Below are 24,284 nucleotides of genomic sequence, written 5' to 3' on the forward strand. Positions count from 1 at the left end.
TTAAAATATACAAGAGGACATATTAATTTAGCCATTATTTAGTTGGACCTCTTCTTCTAGAGTGAACTTGAAAAAAAAAGTTGTGAATATTTTATCTTAGTTGCATAAGAAAAGATATATCGTATTGTTCCTTTTAGAACATGAAATTCAAATATATTTTTCAAATAAGAAGAAATATTTAATCTATTTTAGACCTTGCCAACTAAATTATTAGGTTTTGTGGGGTTAACTTAGGTTAAAGTCCACTTCTACATAGTTTTTAAAATAAGGTTTGCACTCCACTTATATATTATAAATTGGTTTTATCTCTCATCGACGTGAGACTTCCAACATAACCCTTTGATAGATCTCGCTAGAATAAGTTTTAACTAGTAAAAGAGGTGCCTACTAAATGTGTGAGATATCACCATGAATCCTCTGGGGTACCCTACAGTGATCTTCATAATCGTCATCATCCAATATCCCACTTGCCTGCATTTCAGATAATTGTTGGAACTTAACTGCCTCTCTCTTTTTCTTGTTGAATACTTTCTTTCCATATATGGCACCAGCAACAGCTGCTCCCACTGAAGATAAAGCCAAGACACCCAGTGTCTTCTGCGCATGGACATAACACATGGTTATCAAATTGTAAAATCAGATAATGATAATGATGATGATGATTAGTTATTGATCTAAGAAGATTTTGTGTCACACTCACATTGGAGTCACTGCTGCTGCTGACCTTAGACAATTTAGTCTCAGTTGAATTTGAGGTAAAATCTGTGGTAGAAAATCCATCAGGTAAGCCTATATATCAAGCATTCTAACTCATCAGTAACTAATGACTGCAGAATGCATTTGAATGTGCCATGTTGAGATTGATCAAAACCTAGGGTATTTTTATTCAAAGGCATAAGCAGAAGTGAACAATCAAGTTATTTCAAATGGTTAAACATGTTTGAGGCAAGACCAGCATATCATATAGTATAAGTCTTCATTTCAACAGTATCAAAACAGGGTTTTCATTTGTGAAAGGGAGAAGGCAGAGAACCTGTTGGTTTGGTTAGAAGAGAGCAATCAGCACTGCCTCTCCATTCAGATGGGCACTGGCAAACATCACCAGCTTCAGCCAAGCATTCTGCATTATGGAAACAAAAACTCATTTTCAGAAATTTCAAAAAGCCATATTGGATCAGAAGAACTAATACTATTAGCATTCATGATATGATATCAAACAAGGTTCTGGAAATTTTGGCCATTTTGGCCACAACCTTCAGATTTTTAGAATACTTTGGCAGCAGTGCAACTGAACTGTGGCCACATTAGCCATATTTCTTCACAAGTTTCTATAATAACAAAGATCATAATTTAATAAGAGTCTGATTTCAAATATGATCATGGAAACAAAACATAGGAATTCTTTTCTTTCAAAAAGCAAGACCCTTTTACTTCTGACAGGCCTAATTTATTAAAGACACAGTTTTTAACCCCCACCCCTTTATTCTTTTAATGCTGATAAGATAACGATGAGAAATAACAGTTCTGCTTCAGGAAGAATGCTTTTGAAGAAAGAGTAGTTGAAATCATGTTTTTTGAGATTTGAAGTGTTCTTTTACCCGAGGAAAGTTCTATTTCCGTTTAATATGGTGGAAGGATCTGGGAGATTGCAAATGCAGGCACCAGAGCTGTTGCACAACCCAGTTTTGCAGCTATCATCTTCACATTCGAAGGAATACACATTCAGTGACCCCAACAGCAATGAAACAGCAACTATTTGATATGTTCTTGTTGTGATTGACATTTTGAACATTTACTTGTTTTCTGTGTGAAGCTTTTCCTTCACTTTATATTGATACAGTGTTTTAGATCAGTAAGATAAGATAGTTTACTTAAGATTCAAGCAAAGGTTAGAAAGTTTTTTATGAGTTGTTATTGGTGCCTAGTGAGCTCAAACTTGGAATTTAAGTTAAATCTGTGAAAGAGAGGATATTTTAATTTTAGTTACCAAAACTTCATAACATAATCCTTAATTTTTGTTAGAACATGGAATTTTTAAGGTATGACATAGGAAACTGTGAGAGTTTAAAAAGGTACAGATGAAGCAATTGAACAGTTTTAGTCAACTTTATCATGTGATATAATAGAAAAAAATTACTTAAGAATGGCATGTAGTGATTAAAATATAGTGATTGAATTTTTAAAATTGTTTATAAAATATTATTCAGTCATCAAATTTGTCATGAGACTGAGATAAAAGTTCTTTTTTTTGTTAAATTTTAATTTTGACTTTGCTATAATTTATAGTTACTGACTGACAAAAGGACACTGCTGTAATTATTTTTTTGTATTTTTGAAAAAATATCACTCCACAAATAATAATTTTAATTTTAATTTGTTTATTATATAAGCAGTCATTTTATCTAAAAAAAGGTTTTTATTAAATAATGGAAAATACAATTATAGAGGCCAATTTTACTGTTACTTATAATATTATTGTTTTGTTCAATTAAAACTATAGAAAAAAAAAATGTTGCTAATATTTAACTATTTCTTAAATTATGTTGTAATTATATTTTGATTTCTTCCTCTTTTAGCAAAGATACGCTCTATGTTTGTAAGAAGATTGAACATTGTCCATGCTTGCAAGCCACAAGGTTCTGGGACGGAAGCCACCGTGTGCTTGCTCACAGGCCACCGCTGGCCACCGCGGGCCAACGTGTCGCCGTCAGAGGCCATTATGTCACCATTTGCAAGCCTCCGGATCACCGTTCGCCGGTCACGGCTTCCCTGCTTCTAGGCCTTTGTTTTAAGTAAGGTGCACCCACACAGGTAAGACTTTCACTTTTTCGATTAGGGTTTGCATTTCCACCCTAATTTTTCTCTTCGTTTTCAATTTCTCCAAAAGTGCTCAAGAATATTTTTGTTACTGTGGAAGTATCTTTCTTCCACAAGCTTATGTCACTCTTGAACTTTTATTCACTCTCTGTCTGCAATTGACCATGTGCCTTTTCTGCTTTTTGAATCCATTCTCATGATAAGTTTGCGTCCTTGCCTGCCTTCTCTCTCGACCGTTGTTTTTAGGTGTCTCTCAGATTTCATCTTTTGTAGTGCAAATTATTGCGACCCTTTTCATGATTTCGGGCATGTTTTCACTGTTTCTTGAACTTTGCCCGAGTGATGAAGAAAGATGCATACATGTCAATTTAAAAGTGACAGAGACCTATCGTGGTCATAAAAGATTGCAATTTATGATAGGTTCTTGAATGCAATCATAATCATTGTAGACATGGAGATCCAGTAGATGAGGTCCGTAATAAAATAGGATAAACTCTACTAAAATTGTTGATTTTCAGATCGCAATATATTTCTCAATTCCTAACTGGAAATGCATAATATATTTTATTTTGGATTGCAGAGTCTAACTTCATTTGAATTATCGTCTCTGTTTATTCTCCAGACCAACTAATGAATTCCATGATTTTTTGGCAGTCTAGTTACATATCACTTGCTGAATCTACTATAAACATTGATATTGGTCTCTCGGTCAAACTATAAGGTGAAAGTCATGGATGAGAAATTTATATTCTCCACGTGGCCTAAATTGTTAATAGCACAAAAAACATATACCTTTTTAAATATTTAGTTTTATGTTATTTGGAATTTATTATGTGAATTGGTTTTGTTGTGCTTCCCAGTGAAATTATTGTTACAATCAGGTGATTATGTTAGGAGTCTTTCTTACCTCAATAATCTATTATTAGGAAACCGTGGTTATTGCTTGAATTTCATTATGTGTGGCATATGTATCTGTTCAATAATGTCAAATGGAAATTCAATGTTTTCCAAATGTTTCCTTCTGTATTGATTTTTCACCATTGTATATTTGATGCTAGTTTGATATATTAACAGCTAAATGCTTTGTTTTTTAACATGCAACCTCTTCTAGAAAGCACCAAGGAAAGCAACTATTGAATTATTTCGCAACTCCATATCTACAAAATCCTCCATGACTGTGTCTGAAAGAATATTGTTTCAGGCCCCCATGCTCTTCTCAAAACGGTGTCTGAACCAATTCTGGGAAGGTTTTGAAGATAGTCACTATGTTAACATTAATTGTGTTGTTGGTGATACCATGCTAAACTCATTCACTATCAAGGTACATTTCTAATTAGAATGTATAAATTAGTGCCTAATGATCTTTTTTTATTTCTTGGAGTGTATAACTGTGTTCAGTCCATAGCTAACATTCTAGCATTTAAAAAGAAATTTGTTTGTTAAGGACATAAAGCACCGGTTATGACATGTATAACTGTTAGAGGAAATAATAGTATAGCGTTTTATGAAAGTGTATATATTGTTCTTTCAGTGGCAGCTGGATCAAAAGGTTGGCAATTTTCTTTTATTTGACTTGTTTCTACCCTTAAATTAGTTTTAAATTAAGATTTGGAATATATTTTTTTTTCTAAACAAAGTGAAAGTCTTATGATATTAAAAAATAAAGTAAAAATCTATTCACTAGAATTTAAGTTAAAAATAAACCCAAACATATGATGATTTGATTATGTTCTTGAAATATTAAAATTAGATGAGGTTGTCTCCATGACTTTCTTATAATTTGGTATATTTTGGGGGTTGCTCTGTACGTTTCATACATACATCTGTGAGGAAAAAAGTGTTTGTAGATATATATTAAAATTGGAAAAAAGACCATACTAGCTGAAGGCTCTACCAAGACAATGGCTGAAATCCCTATAGGTCTACATTCACTGTAATGAAGGTGTGAATTAGGGAAATATAAGAAAAGGAAAAGGTTCAGTAGTAAATATCATAAAGAGAGGTACATAGAATTAATGCAACAATGGTCGGAGATTGACTCTCAAAAGAAAAGATACGACAAATACAATTGAAAGTTATGAAATCATGACAATAGGGTGCTGTAGTTATTCGGTGACCTAACTTTTATTGATCAACTTATGAGCTAATAACGGTTGGTGATTCAAGATGATGATGCATGTCTTCATAGTCAACAAACTTTGACAAAAGGTATTGATCTTTTGTTTTTTTAGGCGTATGGTGGAGAAGGAAATTAAGTAGGGTGGTTGGTTTGTTGGCGAATTGCTCTCAGTTCTTCTACTTATTATAATGCTGCCTCTCTTTCATATTTTTCAAATTTCTTTGCAATGTTAGTATTGGGGTTTCTATTTTTGTGTGGTTTTGATTAAGACTTGATTACTCAACTGAACTTCTCTAGATCTCATTCACACAGAAAGAAAAATGAAATAGGACATGCTCCTTTCACCAAGTCATAAATTCTATTTCAGATATTTATAATAGAGACATAAATTAGATACTGCAACCTCAATCTCATACATGTGGTTCAAATTCTCTACATATGAGCTTATTCTAATAGATTCATAAGATTCTATACGAGTAAAAAATCTGATATCGATATGTTAAATTATTAATATACTAATACATGTAAATAAGTGATGAATGTAGTAATTTAAGATCTGTTTTCTTTTTTGGGTACGTTAAGGTTTCTTTGTCAAGCATTATACAGATGTTATGCATTTGTTTTTTCATATAATATAGATACTTTTTCAGATAAAGTTAGGTATAAATAGCGATGGGGGAATAGGTGGCTAGTTTGCTTTTTTAGTGCTGTGGCTGAACAACACGAATGAGACTTTCATTATAAATATATTTTTATTAACCTCTAAATATAGTGAAAATTATATGGAATTAATCTTTCTGTTAAATACACATAGAAATACGAGTTAAGTTTAAAATACAAATAAAAAATAATAATAAACTATTTAAAAAATAAATATAAAATAAAAGTAATATATCTAAGAGGTTCTAAAATAAATTCTTGTAATGAATTATACCATGTTATTTTTTTATTTCCCAGTATTAAATCAATCGTTTTATTGTATTTTCTCCTTTTCTTCTAATATATTTTCGTTTTATTGCCCTTGCTTTACAAAGCAGATTAAATCTTGATTAACGAATCATGATCACTACCACCCAAGCCACGCAAACTTTTTAACAAAATACAATGAAATAAAGATATTAATGCTTGGACAAAATAAAATAAAATTTTAACTGAGTCCTATATTCCTGAATCACTGCCCATTATAGCATAATAATTTTGTCTAAATTATTTTTCAAAAAAAAGATATCTTAGATATTAAATTATAGTTGTTTATTACTAATGAATCTAACAAAAATCAGCACAAATATTGTAATTTAGATATTTTGTGTGGCATAAGATCCTCAATGCTACCAACTTAATTGATTTCATCATGTACGAAGTCAAATTAGACCCATGGAGAAATTTACTCTCTTACGAGATTATTCAAGAATTTCATATGAGATGACATCCATAAATTCCTACAATCATATGCTTATTAAAATATTCACATTAATTTTTCTCTTTTTATGTTAGCTTAATATGAAAATATTTATTATTTATCATGGTTATTCATAGTTATATTTTATAACATTTTGAATTATACTACAATTTTTTAATTAAATAATAATAATTAAGGACAACCTTTAATATTTTAAATGATTTTTTAATTTTACATCATCAAAATTTTAAAATAAATATATTTTTTATTAATTATATTGAATATTTTTTATATTAATCATAAACTCAAAATAATTTTTCTAATATTGAAAATAATTTCTTACTTTTAAAATTTTATATATGTTTTTCAAATTACACATACATATTAGATCTAATTGGAATTAATTTAAGGAGTTGGAACTGAATCTGAAAAAGTATTAACTGTGGAGTGTGATGATGAATTAGCCTAAATAGTAGAAATGGCTTTAGTGGTTGGAGCAGCGTTTGGAAGACCAATCATTAGTTTCTGTTTGGGGCACTACTCATTCATTCTATTCTAAATTTACAATTTCCAATACGACAAATTTTAAGTTGTTAACAAGGATAATGTTAATTCAAATTTTATACATATAACTATTTATTTTCTACTTTTTTTCTTCATGAATTACTGAAAATCATAAAAAAAAAAATCGTTCTTAATTCATTATTTAGATATTTTTATGTTGACAATACTTTATTAATATACCCACTTCTAATGTAAAAATTATTCTTAATTATTTTTATTATCATCTAATATTGAACTACAATACAAGAAAATGTGGTCCCCTGTAACCAGCTTGCTCCCATGTTCATAAACAAAACCATTGTAACCCTAATTGACAAGACAATTAAGTCAACAATTAACTACCATTTTCTTTTTCAACTTAACCTAAAATAATATTTACAAATCTTTTCCTTTTCACACTTATATATACATAATATTTAATAACTAAGATATTACTAATCTTCATAATGACCACTTTGAAAATTATTAGCCCTACAATCATTTATTATAATTTATTCTTATTAATAAATCTTAAAAGTTATGACATCTTGCTGTCTAAAAAGTTTTAGTCTTTTGAATTTAGTTTTATACAGTGTCAAAATTAGGTTTATGCATCCTTCTGCCTAAGAAACTAATTAACATAGTCAATTTAAATAGGGTCTTCAACTAATAATTTTCAATGTAAAAATTAATGAGCTTAGATATTTTATTTCTATTTTTTTTCTTGTCTTGTGAAATTGAAAGTAAGCTAAAATTTTTGTAAATAAATTACGAAATAGAAAATAAAATTAGAACTTAACCAACTCTTAAAATAAATAAATAACAAAATGACATCAGTATATGATATTAATCATGATACATTCAACAATTTTTTATACTATTAGAATTTTATATCTTTTATTTATATTTACTTAATATATTACTAATTTAATTTTTTATTTTATTTTTTAATGTAAGATATATACAAATATGAAATCTTCTGTTATCAAAGTTATAGATGTTTATGTTGTCTAAAATTTAACATCTATAATATATAATTATAATTCGAATATTCAGATAATAAAAATGGTTAGAACTGTTATAATTAATACAAGTAAGCTGATATTACATAATATGTACTGAGACAGTTTCTATTTTTGACTTTGTTAAGTTAAATTTAATCATTTTTCTAAATCAATAAAATTGGTAATTTTGATAAATTTTAGTCTAAGAAAAAAAAATAGATAAAAGAATAAAAAAGATAAAGAAAAGTGGGAAATTTAAAAGGTGGAAAATGCAAAAATCAATCGAAAAATTTCTCAATTTTTATTGAAACATGTAATTTTGTTTAATTAGGTATGTACATTTTCCTACACTAATTTCCATAATACAGATGGGGAAAAAGATATTTGATTATAAATATATAAATAAATAAAAAGATAAAAAGAAGGGAAGAAATCAGAGAGAAGGAGTGTAATCATCTTGATAAAACTGGGAAACACCAGAAGCGGCCCATAGCCGCTGGTTATACTCCTCCACCTTGTGCTCCGGCACGAATGGTGTCCTACAGAGAGGACACGTCTTCTGGTCGTGATCGATCCAACGGTCCACGCACGCGCGGTGGAACATGTGTTTGCAGTTCGCCATGCATCTGATCTCCTCCTCCGCGCAGAACTCGCTCAGGCACACCGCGCACCCCGTCGGGGACGGAGGGGACTCGCCGGTGCCGTCCAGGTCACGGAACGCCGCCACGGGGAGAAACTCGCGGATGAGGAGCGCGGAGAGAGTCGGAGCGCGCGGCGGCGGGGACTCCGGCGGCCAAGCGATCGCGGTAGCGTCGGTGTCGAGGAGGTCGGAGAGGCGGAGGAGGTGGAAGAGCGCGGCGACGAGCGAGCGGAGCCACGCAAGGAGCGAGAGCGCGTGGAGGAAGAGCTTGGGGACCAGCACTTCCGGATACCCTACCGGAAATCCCATCGGCGCGTGAGAGATACGCTCTCCTCGTCTAGAGAAAGAAAGTGGATGAGTTTGTTGGAATTGGAGAGAGAAAGTTGGAAGGTGTCTACGAAAATGCGAGTCAGTGAGTGAGGGGGTGGGGCTTATATATTGGGGGTTCTGGGATGTGATAGAGTGACCGGCCGTGACCTTGGGAAATGGGAAAGACGAATGAGAGATGGCGTAGGTTAGAGGCTGGTTGGTGAATGATGTGTACTTGCGAATATGGGAAATCTAGTACGCTCCTTGTTTGGTAGATGAGTCTTATTTTAATACACTTTTATTTTCTATAATAAATATTATTTTTACTTCATCATGTCACTTCTTTTTTTTACCTTCAATAATCAACATACTTATATTTTTCAACATTAAAAAAATACTTATATATATAATTAAAAGTAATTCAAATTATTTAATCATAACAAGACAGTTAGAAACTTTAAATGTATATACTTTTTAAACTTAGCTTATTTTGTATTTTAATTAACATTTGAATCATCAACCACTGTTCTGAGTTGTATTAGCGCGTATTTTTTCATTAAAATAATTTATGATTACGTGGAACGATCTAGTCAGGTCACGTTGATACTTTCCAACATAAACTTCGAAAATTTTGGTTTAATTAAAAGAAATTATTCTATCAACTAGACAACAGATCGCACCATAATTAATAATAATCTCAAAACGTGTCAAAGTGGATATACCAGAAGAATTGTGTCACGTTTACATGATTATTATTATTATTATTAGTATTAGTATTATTATTATCACAAATAATGTTTTAATAATATTGTTTTCACCCTATCAATTTTATATCATAAATCAGCAGCCAAACATTTTGTACTAAGAAATATATAATACTTTTGATTAAAAATAATTACTAGAATTAACATATTTTTAAGTAAGAAAATAACGTTTTCACGACAAAATCTAATGATGCAAGAAGAAGATCCAATTTTAAATAACAGTCACGTTTGGTTTTCATTATAATAGGTATGGATGATGAGAATGTAATTGGTAGGTTAGTTTTTGTTTTATCTTAATAAATTAAAGTGCTTTGTTTCGTAGAAGCTGTACGTTTCTAGAATATTGCACAACTCTCACATGCTTCAATAGTGAACCAAAGAGTGTGGAACTATAAGCCAACGAATCATCATCTCTTTATTTTTTTTTTAAAAAAAAAACATATTTTCTGAATAGTCATAGGATCACACCATACGTGTAAAGAGCACGAACCATGACATGATTGTGAAGAACATGAACAATCCATGTCTTGTCTCAAATATAAATATATTTAATTATTCCTGATATCACTTTCTTATTAATTTTTTCTTCTTAATTTTATTTAATAATAAAATAAAATAAGTTTAATAGAAATATATTTAATAGGCTATTTAGTTGAACACCGATTTGGTGAAATCTAGGTCAAAGAAATGAATTACGCGTCAAACGTTCAAAATTGGTCAAACAAGTTTACTCGGTGAAGTTGAAACATGAGTTTGTGGTGATGTGAAAAAGATAATTTATTTTATGTAAAAGAATTAATATTGTTATTATTAATTATATATAAAAAAAATATTTTATTTTTCCACTTGTCAATTCTTGTATCTTGATTGGTGGTGGGGTTGTGTACGAAAGTGATTATAAATGTCTTGAAAATGTTGATAACAACAAATCGAAAGAATGAGTGAAGAGAAAGAAACTAAGAGCATTGGACCAATAGTGGCAGAAAGCAGAGAAAAGAATACACGTTGGTTGAAAGTTGAAGAAACTTTCAACAGTAATTAACCCTAGAATTGCTAAATATTATTGATTAATAATTTTTATTAAACACTCTGTGATTATTAATTCTAATAAGATATTTTTTTTTTATTCTTGTTGCTTCTAGAAGTTTGCAATTTTCTACTTGATGAGTGATGAAGAAAACAGCTGAAGAAATTTAAGGTAATGGTTCCAAAATCTTTCATTGCTTTTGGCAATGGAAAAATTCTTAAAGAAAGATGGTGGACCACCCAGAATTTGTAATCAAGAAGATTCTCATTGATTTTTTTTTTCTACAGATAGCTTCAATCCGAAGGAAACTGATATTATTATTATTTGAGGATTAATCAGAAATTTTACTGTTAAACTTTTACTTTTCTGGATTTTATTGTTCATCTTTTTGATTTCATGATTTCTGATCTAAATTTCCATATTATAAATATTTTACTTTTCGTCATTTGGGTGGAAATGATTAATATAATCACATAATTAACGTGAAGTACTTTTAAATTTTCATACATTTTATATAATTTTATTGGTGAATTTTGAGACTTTTATAAATTTCAATTCTATGTGATTTAGATATGAATATCTACTGATAAAAAAGTGAATATATGTGATGGTATGACTAATAAATGAAGTGGAGATATTTATATTGAATTGATTAAATAATGATGCAACGTCTAACTTTTAAATATTAAATTTCTTTGTTGGGATTATTTATATTTTATTTTAGATAAACAGTTTAATATTTTAGCTTTATTAGTTACATTCATATTACAAATCCTATCTAACTTTAATTTTTAAGATGGTATGGCAATTGAATCCTAAAAGTGATGGTATGATTTATACTTCCACATCAAACTATGTTGTAGGGTCAAAATGGAAAAATATATAGAAAAATTTTAAAATTATCTTTAACTAATAAATAAAACATGAATAATTAATAATAATAATTGGACTTTTAGATTTTATTAATGGTTTTTGTTACATACTTTATTAATGTAAGGATATGTTTTTGTATACATACGTCAATGAAAATTTAAAACATTTGAGATAAATATTTTAGTTATTTTAGGTTATAACATTATATATAATACACAATAAATTTATTCTTCATATATAAAAATTTCATACATCTAAACTTACGTGACTATTTTATATATTTTTTTAATATACTCTGTCATCTTTTTTTTTTTCTTTAAATAAACAATTAAACTAATTGTACTTTATTAAAATGTTAATCCAATTTTTATTTATTTCAACTCTTTTACTTTCTTTTCTTTTTGTTCTGTGACATGGATGTTTTGTTTAGTGTAATATGATTGAAAGAGATAATTGTTTTTTTATGAATTGTGCTTATAATTTTTTTTATATCTAAATTAAGCATTCAACTAATATTTTTTTTATAAACTGTTTATAGTAATATTTGTTTATATCTAAATTAAGCATTCAACCAATTTTTTTAATAAACTATGTTTATAGTAATATTTTTTTTATATCTAAATTAAGCATTCTATTATTCTATAATATTGTATGTGTTCAACCAAATTTTTATGATAAACTATAGTAATTTACTTTTTGTATATATAAACTAAGCATTCTATAATATTATATGTGTTCAACCAATTTTTTTATATAAACTATGTTTAATATTTCTTTATATCTAAATTAAACATTCTATAATATTATATTATATGTGAATGTATTGATCAATTACACTAAAGTGAAACTATACATTTAGTTAGTGAATATTCAAAAGAGTTCATTTTCTTGTATAAGACTTTTACATCATTTAAAATATTCAATTTTATTATACACATAGAGGTACAATAATAAACGTGGAGATTCACATTGATAAAAAAGTATTTATTTTTTGATCCATTCATCTTTGCAAGTAATGTAAGATAAGTATATTATGTGTCATATCCCATATTAAGAAAGGATAAACAAGGTTGATGCGTTGAAATAAAAAATAAGGTAAGATGTGGCATAAAAACTATTGATATGGAAGATGATGTTTCTTATCAAATAGCTGAAGTACCACATGTAAATGAAGTAGTTGAAGTTAAAAGTATTTCGATATTGCAACATTCACAACTTGATCATGTAGAAATGGATGAAAAGGATGAGAAATTTGAAGGTAATGATCTAGAAAATGATATTGAAGAAGAGTTTGAAAATGAGTTAGAAGAATACATTAAAATTGAAGATAATGATTTTGAAGTAAATAATGAAGAAGGAAACTTAAAGGAAATGATTGTCAAGAAGACAATGAAGAAGAGAGATTTGATTATGAGAGGAAGTCACAAGGCATATCAAAATATGCTCTTAAATTATTAATTTTCTTTTTGTAATACTTATTCCTTAATGTTATTATTGTTATTGAACATATTTATATACTATGTAATGATTGTTATTGAAAACATTTACATACTATGTTGTTTGTTTATAATCTTATTATGTCTTTTATTTTATAATTTGTAACATTATTTCTATATTCCATTTTGCATTTATAGATATTTTATATTTATAGATATATAAGTAGAAGGTTATGATCCACCTTTACCCTCGTTTCCACACGACAATGACGGAAAATGGACAATGAAAAAGAAAATGTCACGTTATGTACTTAAAATAAATATCTTACCCTCGTCTCCATCACCTAACCTTCCATAACCCCAACTCTTGTTGATAGACCAACCTAATTAAGTGTTGATTTATTGATTGACACCTTTTCCCATTACCTATAGTGCCCTCAACATCATTAGTACCATTACCATTACCAATGCCTTCTAAAGTCAATCACTCATTTGTTGAGGAAGGTCTTAAAATATCTACTAATATAGGTGATGTGCAATCACACATTCAAAAGGACCCCACGAGGCGTGTTGATTATCTTATGATTTCACCTTATGGTCATTGGTAACCATTGATATAACAAGTTATTTGCATTATTTGTTTTACCAATTTATTGTATACTAATTTTCTTTTATAAATTTATTTTGGTAAGGTTTTATCCGTGTAAGATTGCATCAAATGGCATCACAATGACCATTAGACAACAATATACTAAGTCGTGGCCTACATGGAATTCACTAACTAATGAAGAGAAAGAGAGATCCTTTCAACCTTTTAAAGTAAGTTTTCACATATTTAATACTATAACATTTTTTATTGTTGTATTTTGAAATTGTTTTTGCAAATCTCTTTACATAGAACATTTGTTATCTAAGATATTTATGATAGCACTAGAAAAAAGCCAAAGTAAATGTTTAATGAAATTTGGAACTCAATACTAGTGATATGGAATTATACTTCATATTGTTCAAAGTGCTTGCAAGTCCAACAAGATGAAGCATTTGAAATAGGTGACAATTTACACATAATTAGATCCATTACTATACATGAACATGCAATTCACATTGTAAGTATACCAAACAAAGTTTTTTTTTTTTATTTCTTTATAAAATCTTATATTGATATGTTGTTCATAGGATAAGGAATTGAGTCACCCACCACATACTGATTAAGTTTATAAGCAAACTCATATACAAAAGACTAGTGATGAATTTGTGCATGAATGATATAGGAAAACACATGTAAGTCTAGTATTTTTATTGTGTTGTTCCTTTTATTAGGTTGTGTATTGTATATGTGATATAATTTATATTTTTGAATAATAGGAGGAATTTAAGAACATATATTGTCTAGATAAATCAAAGGTTGCATGCATCCTATGCTAGACAATTTGACTCATCCCTCGTAGACCTTATAAAGGAAAAGAGAATGAGGATAGATAGTTGAATTTTTACTACAAGTGGAAAGAAAAGAGGTTAGATCTATGGGATTGGAGAGCTCACCCATATTAAACAAGGAAGAAACTCACATATCATGGAAGCTCAAGTCATTCTTATGATTCACAAGAGATTGTCCATAACAAGTTTTGAATTATATAAAGGGTAATAAGAGGTTAAGTTGGCAATTACAACAACGACAATTTCAGTCATCTGTTAGTATTGTTCTCTCACAAACTATTACAATAGTCACAAAATTAACAATACTAACTTGAATAAGACCAATCTCATAAAGATCAGGAACAACTACAACAAAACAACCAACAACAAAGTCACTAAGACAAACACCAACATGGACATGACTATTTTAAATATTAGGCATTCAAAATTTTGCACTTTAGGATTATGTAAGTACTTTTAGATTATGTTTTGTTAGAACTTGATTTGAATTATATCTTCTTAGAGCTTTAATTTGGACTATAAGTTGTCGGCACACATTTTTTTTAGATTAGATGTTGTTAGTTTTTATTTGGATTGTATGTTGTTTATAATAACTTGAAGGTTTAATGTCTCAATAAGTCTCTATTTTCGTCTAGAATCTCAGATAGGTCCCTGTCTTTTTTGACGTCTCAATTGGGTCTTAATTTTTGTTAAATTTATGCAAATAAATATTTTCCGTCAAATTCACGAAACGGTGTTAATGAGTGTGTCACGTGGCATGATGACAATGTAATTTTGATAGATGTGTCATTAAAAACGTGGGCCAATTCTATTTTTTAAAATTTTGAATTAAAAAATTAAGTAAACATATTGGAAATATAATTAAAGAAAGGGTAAAGTTGGAAAATGTCATTCAACTTTCTGCTGAAAGCCCCCATTCTCTTCTGCAATTGCAAAATCAAAATTGAAATCAAATTGGGGGAATGAGAGTTTTAGGGTTCGTGGGAGCCGTTATTCATGCTTGAACGTGTGGCTTTCTTTATACTCAGGAATTGGATTTATCAAAAACAAATTCAGGAATGACTTATATGACGTCCCCGTCTTCAATCCCATACCAATTAAACGCATGCGCTTCAAACATTACATGGTCATTCTTCTTGTTAATGATAAAATAACCAATGTTTTCGAGAAGAACATGCTTTTGAGATTTCTCCAACTCGTACCTCAAATCTTCCACTCTGTTAAACAAATCCACCTCGATCACTAGCTTCTGAGTTCCGTCCTTGGGAACCACCATAATCTTCACCATCTTTGCTGCACACCACTGACACAATCAGCGGTCACAATAGAAATAGTAAATTTCAGTGGTGCTTCTAGTTCTGGTTTTGCTGATTTTTTATGCACGTAAACAACTGATATATTTAGCAACCCGCAATCTCGCAGCGACAATTGATCACACAATTCCTCACCTGATTTTATTCGCACCCACATCTTGTTTAGGTTTAGCTTTTTAGTCTTCTTCATTCTGTAAATCTTCAAGCTAATGTTCAAGCCCATTCTCCTTTGCACATGCACCATTATTTTAAGTCGATGTTTTTCACCCACCAACACTCACGCTTCCAATCGAACAACAACAATTTTATTTTCTCCAGGAACCCTAAACTTCAACTCCCCCAATTTGATTTTGATTTTGATTTTGGAGAGGAGAATGGGCTTTCAACACTTACTTTTAATTGGTTTCCCAACTTTTCCCTTATATTATATAAGCACTATGTAAACTTCATTTTTTAATTCAAAAGTAAAATAAATACAATTAAAACACGTTTTTAATGCCACTTAATAAGAAAACTACATTGTCAGCATGTCTCTTTAACGATGTTTGATCAATTTAACGCAAAGCCTTTATTTAATTCAATTTTACAAAAATAAGGACCCGACGCAAAAAAAAAAAAAAAAGATGACCTATTTGAAATTCTGGACGGAAATAAAGACCTAGAGTGAATTTAAACCTTACTTGAATTTGTTTTAAGTAAACTATTGGTATCAAATTTTAGTGTGAATGATGTGTTGGTAAAATTTTATTTCATTTAATTTAAATTTCAATGCAATTGACAAGGACTATAAAATAAATTGGAAATAAAATAAAAAAATATTTTTAAGTTAAAAAACATACTGTGCACATATTTACATATGAAAAAAATCAATTTTTTTTATAGTGTTGTTCAATTAGAGAAGTCCCTTCTTAAAATTTAATGAATTACAAGAGACAAATTTTATATTAATTCTTTGAAATGTAATTCAAAAACAAGTCCTCGGATATAAAATATCTAATGAGTTAGAAAGATGAGATTAGAAGAATTTATTTAAAATGGAGTCATATACAATTTTTTTTTCTAACAAGAATTTTTCAAGAAAAAATAACTAAAAAATTTAGTTTTGATTCAATGAATTCAAAAATTTAAATGAACAAAGGATAATTATTTAGACAATGATTAAATATATAGATTTTGAGTATATTATTTTGACTACCCAAAATCAATGGTCAAGATTTGTCATTGTTTATATGTCTTTTTACAACTATATAAATATAGAAGTTATTAAAGTTAACTTACTTTTTATGTATTATTTGTTTTATGACTATTATAATTGTAATTTGGTATGACAAAAATAAATTGTTATAAAGGTTGAAATTTAAAATATATTTATTGTGAAATGTTTAGATTGAGTTTTACAAAAATCACATATTGTTCTAGTAAATGAATTATGTAAAACCTCAAAAAACATATCATTATATAGTTCTGTACTTCAATCAAATCTAATGATTAGAAACTTCGAATATACACAATCTTAGTAAAACTATTGGCATGTTATTACTCCACTATACCAGAAGAATAATATGCTCTCTCGTGTTATATCACAATCCTATTAGGATTATATATTATTTTAATCTAATGAATGTTACTTTAAAAGTAAAAGTTCAAAAGTTTTAAAAATTATATTTATTTTTGAAATTTGAGTTAACAGTTTAGTAGTATTTTATGAAAAAAAAAATACTATAAATGATCTAAAAATAAAATGAATTATTAAAATAGTTTTGGAAATCTATAAAAATACTTAAAATATTTTTATTATATTAGTTTTGCTTCAATACATTTCAAATATTTTATAATTAATTATTTAAGTCTACTTTACCATTTAATAATTTAAATTTCATACAAAAAATTAGTTTTCACATTTATTCTCTTTACCTTAATTATTTCCAAATAAATATAATTTTTATTTCACTTCAAACCTACATTAAAATAAAAAACGGCATTGTTATTTATTATATAATCGTATTGGCGAAATTGAAATTTCACCAATACAATTTGTGAAATTGAAAATTCACGGTAAAATTTTGTGTAATTAGAATATAACTTTTAAGTCCACATGATAAAATTTCTAAAATAGAAAATTTAAGGTAAAATTCACATAAATTAAAAGTTTGATAATAAAATATACAATTAAGTCATTGTTGTATTATCAATTTTTTAAAATATTACCAAATTGTTAAAAATATTAATAATAATTTGTTTTGTTACATACACAATGAAAATATATTTATATGTTGTTAATTTAAATTAAAAATGTTATTATTAATTTCCTTATTTTTGTTGCATACATTAATTTATTTGCTGAATGTAACATTTGTTATGAGAATGCTTATTTTTTTTGCCCTTTTCTCTGGCTAATTATATATTGGTCCCCACCCATCCACCATAGGAGTAAAAAACTGAAAACTATAAATCATTAAAGCAGGGAAAAGGAATCGGAAACAAAAATAGAGAAATTCAAGAATCAAATAATGCATCTCTTTTAGAGAAGTACTAGGTTCTCACTATCTAAAGTTTTGCACTTTTAAATTTTAAATAATACTTAAGATTAAGGAAACATAAATCAATATATCAAGCTAAATTATTTTGTTATATAATATTTATTTGTACAGTTTTTTTCTTGAAAATTTCGTATGTTTCCGAATACTTTTTTATTTAATTAAATATTTAACAAAGCATTGTAACTATCTTTTTAGCCACGAATGCTTTTTTTTTTTCTGTAAATAATTTCCTTTTTATTGTTTTCTCTTAAAAAAAATTTAAGTTGATGTAAAATATGTGTTATATATTATGTTATTTTATTTTAATTTTTTAATATACCTACTTTTGTTTAGTCCCTATATTAACTTTATTTTATATTTATTTTTTTATCTTTAATTAGTTTATTATTATTATTTATTTGTATTTTGGGTTTAGCGTATATTTCTTCTGTTATAAATATAGAATTCTATGTGTATTTAACACAAGAGAGATTAATCCAAAAAAAAATTAGACTTAAACCCACTTTCTAGTATGGTATCAGAGGCATGGTTAGAATCAATTCAAGTCAGTTCTAAGTGGACATTTATGTTTTCACCCGTTGTCGAATCGTTATTGAACCACCCAATTTCTACTATTACGCACGAGATGTTAAAATAAAATGGCAAGGATTCAAAATAGATTACAACAACCAATACTTGAACAGAGCAAATTTGAGATGAAATAATATATGATTATTTTATGTAAAATATGAATGAAATCAAACTCATGAATATAGTCTATCAATTAAAATTAAAATTTGTTTCATGTGAAACTTTTTTTTACATATTAAATTATATTTCAGATTATAATTAAACTGATTATACTATTTCACATGTTTCAACTTAAATATTAATTTATCATATCACTTAATACATAAAAGAATTTTAATGTTATTAAATTAAAAAAATTATGTTCATTTATTTTTAAAATTTAAAAATTCATGCATCAAAATTTGAAAAAAATAAATAAATTTCGTAAAAAACTTAAAATATACTTAACATTGAAAAATAAATAAAACCATTAAATCAAACGTTAAGCATATATATATATATATATATATATATATATATATATATATATATATATACTCGACTAAACATTTACTATATCATCAAACAACATTGAAAGAGCAATTGAAGTAGACATACATAGTTTATTACAGTAGCTGGCCATATATCTATATCTATCTATCTCTCTCTCTATATATATAAAGTCTAACACTTTGTAAACATGTTGCATAAACAATATTGAGCTGTCATTTCATGAAGCAAAATATAAAGAATAAATGGTGAGAGGAACAAGTTTCTGTGTCGAATTAATTATGGTGTCAGTGGTTCACTTAATTAAGTACAGAAAGAAAGATACAGGAGAGTTCAAACTTAAATCACACTCTAAACATTGGTTTATTTGTGTAAAGAAAACAACAAAAGACGACATAATTTCGATGCAGATGTAGTTTCTGATAGTGAAACCTGCCCTACCTTGTGAACTGTCTCTGATCACAAACACACACACATATATATGTATATATATAATATGGCTTGAATGCTATGTTGACCACACGAAGAGAAAGATAGAGATAAAGGGGGATTAACCTAACGAACAGACACACATGAGGGACCAAGTGAACAGAGTTGGACATGTCCATTGAAAAGGACAAAGGGAATCAAATTTGAAAAGGCAGAAGAAAATGGAAATGGAGCATTGGTGATGATGCATGACCAACATAGGAACATGAAGGGTTGCTATGGAAGACATGATCACCCTGATGAAAGTGATGAATGTGTGCACCAGAATGAATGCATGATATGAAGTCACAGCTAGGGTTTCAGATTTTGAAAGAAATGTGAGGTTTTGACTATGCCTGCCCAAGCTAAGACATTAATGGCCCCAATGGTTACAATTCCATATTACAAGGTTTAGCTTTTCTCTCAACTTTTTCAATCTGCCCAATTTTCTATATATGCTGACATCAAATTCAACTCAAATGTATTGCTTATGGCGAAGACATGATTGTCAATCATATTTCCATATTTTCCTCAAAAAAGTAAGCCATCATCATTTCCATCAACTAATAATGTTCTTAGTTAGGTCAGGCTATTATTATCATTTTGTACATGCCCTAAGGAATACCAATTCTATTTTTCACCTTTTCTTTTTTTCTTATATATGCTGAAAATTTTGGGGAAAAAATGGCTTTTAGAATCAAAGAGTGTTAATGGAAAATTTATCACAAATATTTAATAATATATAAATGTCAAAAAGTGTTCAGTTCAACATAATTAATTAAAATATTATAATATTCAATATAAGTCATGCACAATTACAGACTTTAAAAAAATCACAGTTTCATGTATTATTGATTGTTTTAAGAAAAATAACTACTTATTTTTTGGTATGATTTGATAGAAAAAAATTAAAAGTAAACTAATTTAAATACGTGATTATATGATGTAAATTAACACTCATCAGAGCATTTTTATTGATATCAATATAATATACTAACGGTTAATAACTCATATATTAAAACAGTTTAAGTGATTGTCACAGTGTGACAACATATTTAATTTAACCCATATGGATAAATATACTTCAGCAGTAAAATAAAAACGCAATATAATTTATAATTTACAATTGATTTTCATTTTAAATTAAAATTGAGTTTTAACATATATGATAAAAACAAAACAAAAAAGAATAAATTCATTTGTAAGCAACTAATTTTTTTTTAAAATACAAAATTTAACTATTTTCAAGAGAAATCCTCTTTCATATAGATTTGCTTGAATAAACAAGACAGAAATGTTGTATCTTAAAATATAAGATACTCCGAACAATTAATATATGTTAGGAAAGATACTCTTAATTATCTTAATGAATGAAGCATATATATGCAGTATGAATTAATTAACCCGTAGATTTCCTTCTGAATGATAGCATATATAATTGAATGAACTTTACTGCTAGGCTACAGTTTTTGTCCAGATTTTTTTGGAAAAGTATGGCAACAGACTATACATGTGCCAAAAACATAAAGTGGGGGACAGAAGAACAATTCTTCAAGTAAAGGTCATTTAAACAAAGACAGAAATATATATATATATATATATATATATATATATATATATATATATATATATATATATATATATATATATATATATATTATGTATATATTATATGTATACGCGTATAGTATTCTCCCAAACTTTAATTAAAGATATAATTGTAAGAAGAATATGATGAGATTAAGTTGAAAATATTTGGTGATATTGTTGGAAGTTACACATTATTACAGATAAAATCAATTTATAATATATAAGTGAGTGTAAATTTCATCTTACAAACTGATTTTATAAGATTAAATTAAGTTTAAAATTCACTTCTTATTCAAAACAAATACAACATATGTTAAATCTGTGTCTCCCATTGAAAGTTTACATCAAGCATGCAAACCCACGTGCCCACCTAAGGCATTACCTTATCCCTCCATTGCTAATTCTTTGACTCTTCATTTGGATCTTTTACTATCATGTCTTTGTGTGGTCCTCATCTTCTTATTCTCTCTCTCTCTCTTTTCAAACTCCACAATCTTATTCCTTTTCCAACTCTTTTCATTTTCACAATCATTCATCATCTATTCATCTTATATATCACTCTTATTCTTCCATTACTCTTTACAAAATAATAAACCTCAATTTTTATATACTTTAATTTAATTACTTTTACATATATATATAAGTGAAAAAATAAATTATTTAATAAAGAAAGAGTAAGAAATATATTATTTAATTTATTCAATGATTATCAATTTTATTTATGATCATATTTAATTATGGGTATCCATATTCCATTGGTAGTAAAGATAAGCACTTCAATTTGTTCAGTATAATCATGAGATTTCCATCACTTTCCTTTGAGTAAAAAGGCAATTGATTATATAAGAGATTATATTGTATGTATATTAACTTTGCCTTCTTGCTTTTAGGATCATAAATTAGTTGTCACTTTCTTTATGCTTTAGTGACATCTTATCTTTCTTTCACTTTATTTTTTTCGGCAACTATAGTACATAGCACATAAACAAAGGATAAAATTATTTTTTTAAACGAATTATAACAAGATCCCTCAAATTAAAAAATTAAATGACCCATTTTGAAATAACATATTATTTCTAATCAACAACATCCCTCAAATTAAAAAATTTAATGACCCATTTTGTAATAATCTTCTTATTATTAATAATAGGGGCTATGGAACAGGAAAACTTAATTATGTTTTGTTTCTTATGTGTACGTGTATTTGTGCACATATCTACTATACGTATATCTAAGGTTGTGTGTGACCATGTGTGTATACTGATGGGTATCTATGTGTGAATATTTTCTAGATCTTAACTTTCTACTTATTATTTATAATTATTAAAATTTAATTTATAAGTACTCATAATTCAAATTATGATATTATTTTATATTTATATTTTTCAAATAAAAGTATTAATAATTTAAATTATATTTTTTTATTTATATTTTAGTATTGTATATACACATAATATAAATTAAAAACGATATATAGTAATTGAGTCAGTTTTTTAGTTATAAGTTAATGAGCTACACGAAGTAAGTTATTGTAAGGGTCTTAAATTTTTAAAAGTCAATGGGTCCTAGTTGGAGGCAGCCAGACCCATCAGACTAAGGGTGCCTTAGTTTTGGAAGGGGCTTTTCTGAGAATCAGATTTCTCATTTGTCAATTTCCACTTTTTCTCTCTAAAACCCTTACCCTAACAATTTTTCTGCCTTCTCTCTAGACTTCCAGCAAAGTGAACCATTCAATTCTTGATTTGGTGCTGCCAAATCGTTCCTAGCGTCAAGGGCTTCGATTTAAACCGAACATTTTTCGATCTAGCTGGTAAGTCAATTTTTCCCCTTCTCTCCAACTGTTGTAGACCTAGGGTATGCAACTTTGTTGTTTCTCATGTGTTAGTATATTCCTTTTTCTATTTTGTACTCTATTTTAGCTCTAGGAGCTGATTCCATCACCATTTTGGTGATTTTAGGTCTGGTTGATCTTGTCTCTGCGTCAGGGTATTATTTGGAGGTCTTGTGTGAATTGTCTAGTGAAAGCAAAAGAGGTAAGGGGAGCTGATTATTTTTTTGGAATTTATTTTATAAAATATTTCAATGTTGAATTTGAACTTATGTGTTTGTGAAGCTGTCCTGCAGTTTTTAATTTTACGGGATGCCCAAATTGAGACTGTGAAGCTATGTATAATTATTGTGTGTTTAAATATTCAAATAGTGCATGAGAATTGGATGTATATGAATTGTCTCTGTTGAAATTAATCTGTTTTGGTTGAAATTGATCTTGTTGGAGGGTTTGGAGTAAGNNCTCTNTGATAACNTGTATATGNGTATTAAATAAGNGTACAAGTANTNTTTCAGAGTATTGTGGGAGGGGGGTAAAACATAAAAAAATTGAGCGCTTGAGGTTTAGAGCACAACAGACTAGTTTAGGTAACTTTAATAAATTAATTAAAACTGGTTGAGAGCCTTTCTTTGTTTGTAGGATAGAGGGAACTTAAAAATCTGAGTTGGCACATCCCTGATCATAGAGCAGCCCTGATCATAGAGCAGCCCTGGCCTGGTCCAGTCAGTTGTGACTAGTCATATGTGCTAGCGCCGAAGGTGAGTCTAATGCGTTCAATCTGAACCCTCTCCGGTGACCAATTGGGTAGTGAGGTGAGATTGGTAGCATGCATTCTGTTATAATGAATAATTTAACAAACAATTTCATAATTAAGAAAGTATTATAAGTTATTTTGAGGTAATACGTATCATATATATATATATATATATATATATATGGATTTATATAATATAGTTACGTAACACATATAAATTCTATTAATATTATATAACAATATGTATGTTATTATATTTTATTAATATAATATAGTTTTATATATAATAATAGGTTTGTTATAATATAATATTATAATATGAATGTTGGTGTAATATAAATTAAAAATGTTTGTGTAGTGGTCT

General features: G+C 28.2%; 1 protein-coding gene and 2 long non-coding RNA genes across 4 annotated transcripts; 1 reads left to right on the forward strand and 2 right to left on the reverse strand.

Annotated features, from left to right (window-relative positions):
• Positions 1-343: 343 nt before the first annotated feature.
• Positions 344-1,097, reverse strand: LOC111241489. Its single transcript, XR_002667567.1, has 3 exons — positions 1,034-1,097; positions 701-762; positions 344-597 (listed from the first exon to the last, which is right to left on the reverse strand). It is a non-coding gene; the product is annotated as an uncharacterized LOC111241489 (long non-coding RNA).
• A 1,459-nt stretch (positions 1,098-2,556) lies between these two features.
• LOC106758840 lies at positions 2,557-5,219 on the forward strand. 2 transcript variants are annotated; one of them, XR_002667566.1, is made up of 3 exons: positions 2,557-2,811; positions 3,929-4,138; positions 5,049-5,219. It is a non-coding gene; the product is annotated as an uncharacterized LOC106758840 (long non-coding RNA). The 2 variants fall into 2 exon arrangements; XR_001375578.2 differs by lacking the exon at positions 5,049-5,219 and having other exon boundaries at positions 2,558-2,811; positions 3,929-4,327.
• Positions 5,220-8,251: 3,032 nt separating this feature from the next.
• LOC106758878 (E3 ubiquitin-protein ligase RHA1B) lies at positions 8,252-8,909 on the reverse strand. Its single transcript, XM_014641880.2, has one exon. It carries the CDS (start codon positions 8,829-8,831, stop codon positions 8,316-8,318), a length of 516 nt encoding a protein of 171 aa, XP_014497366.1. The 5' UTR covers positions 8,832-8,909; the 3' UTR covers positions 8,252-8,315.
• Between the last annotated feature and the right edge of the window lie 15,375 nt (positions 8,910-24,284).

The sequence above is a fragment of the Vigna radiata genome, chromosome 4 (assembly GCF_000741045.1).
Source record: "Vigna radiata var. radiata cultivar VC1973A chromosome 4, Vradiata_ver6, whole genome shotgun sequence".
Classification (NCBI taxonomy): Eukaryota; Viridiplantae; Streptophyta; class Magnoliopsida; order Fabales; family Fabaceae; genus Vigna; species Vigna radiata.

What these genes read in the sequence shown, in the direction of transcription:
- LOC106758878 (XM_014641880.2), bottom strand. Translation starts at nt 8,831, where the DNA reads ATGGGATTTCCGGTAGGGTATCCGGAAGTGCTGGTCCCCAAGCTCTTC.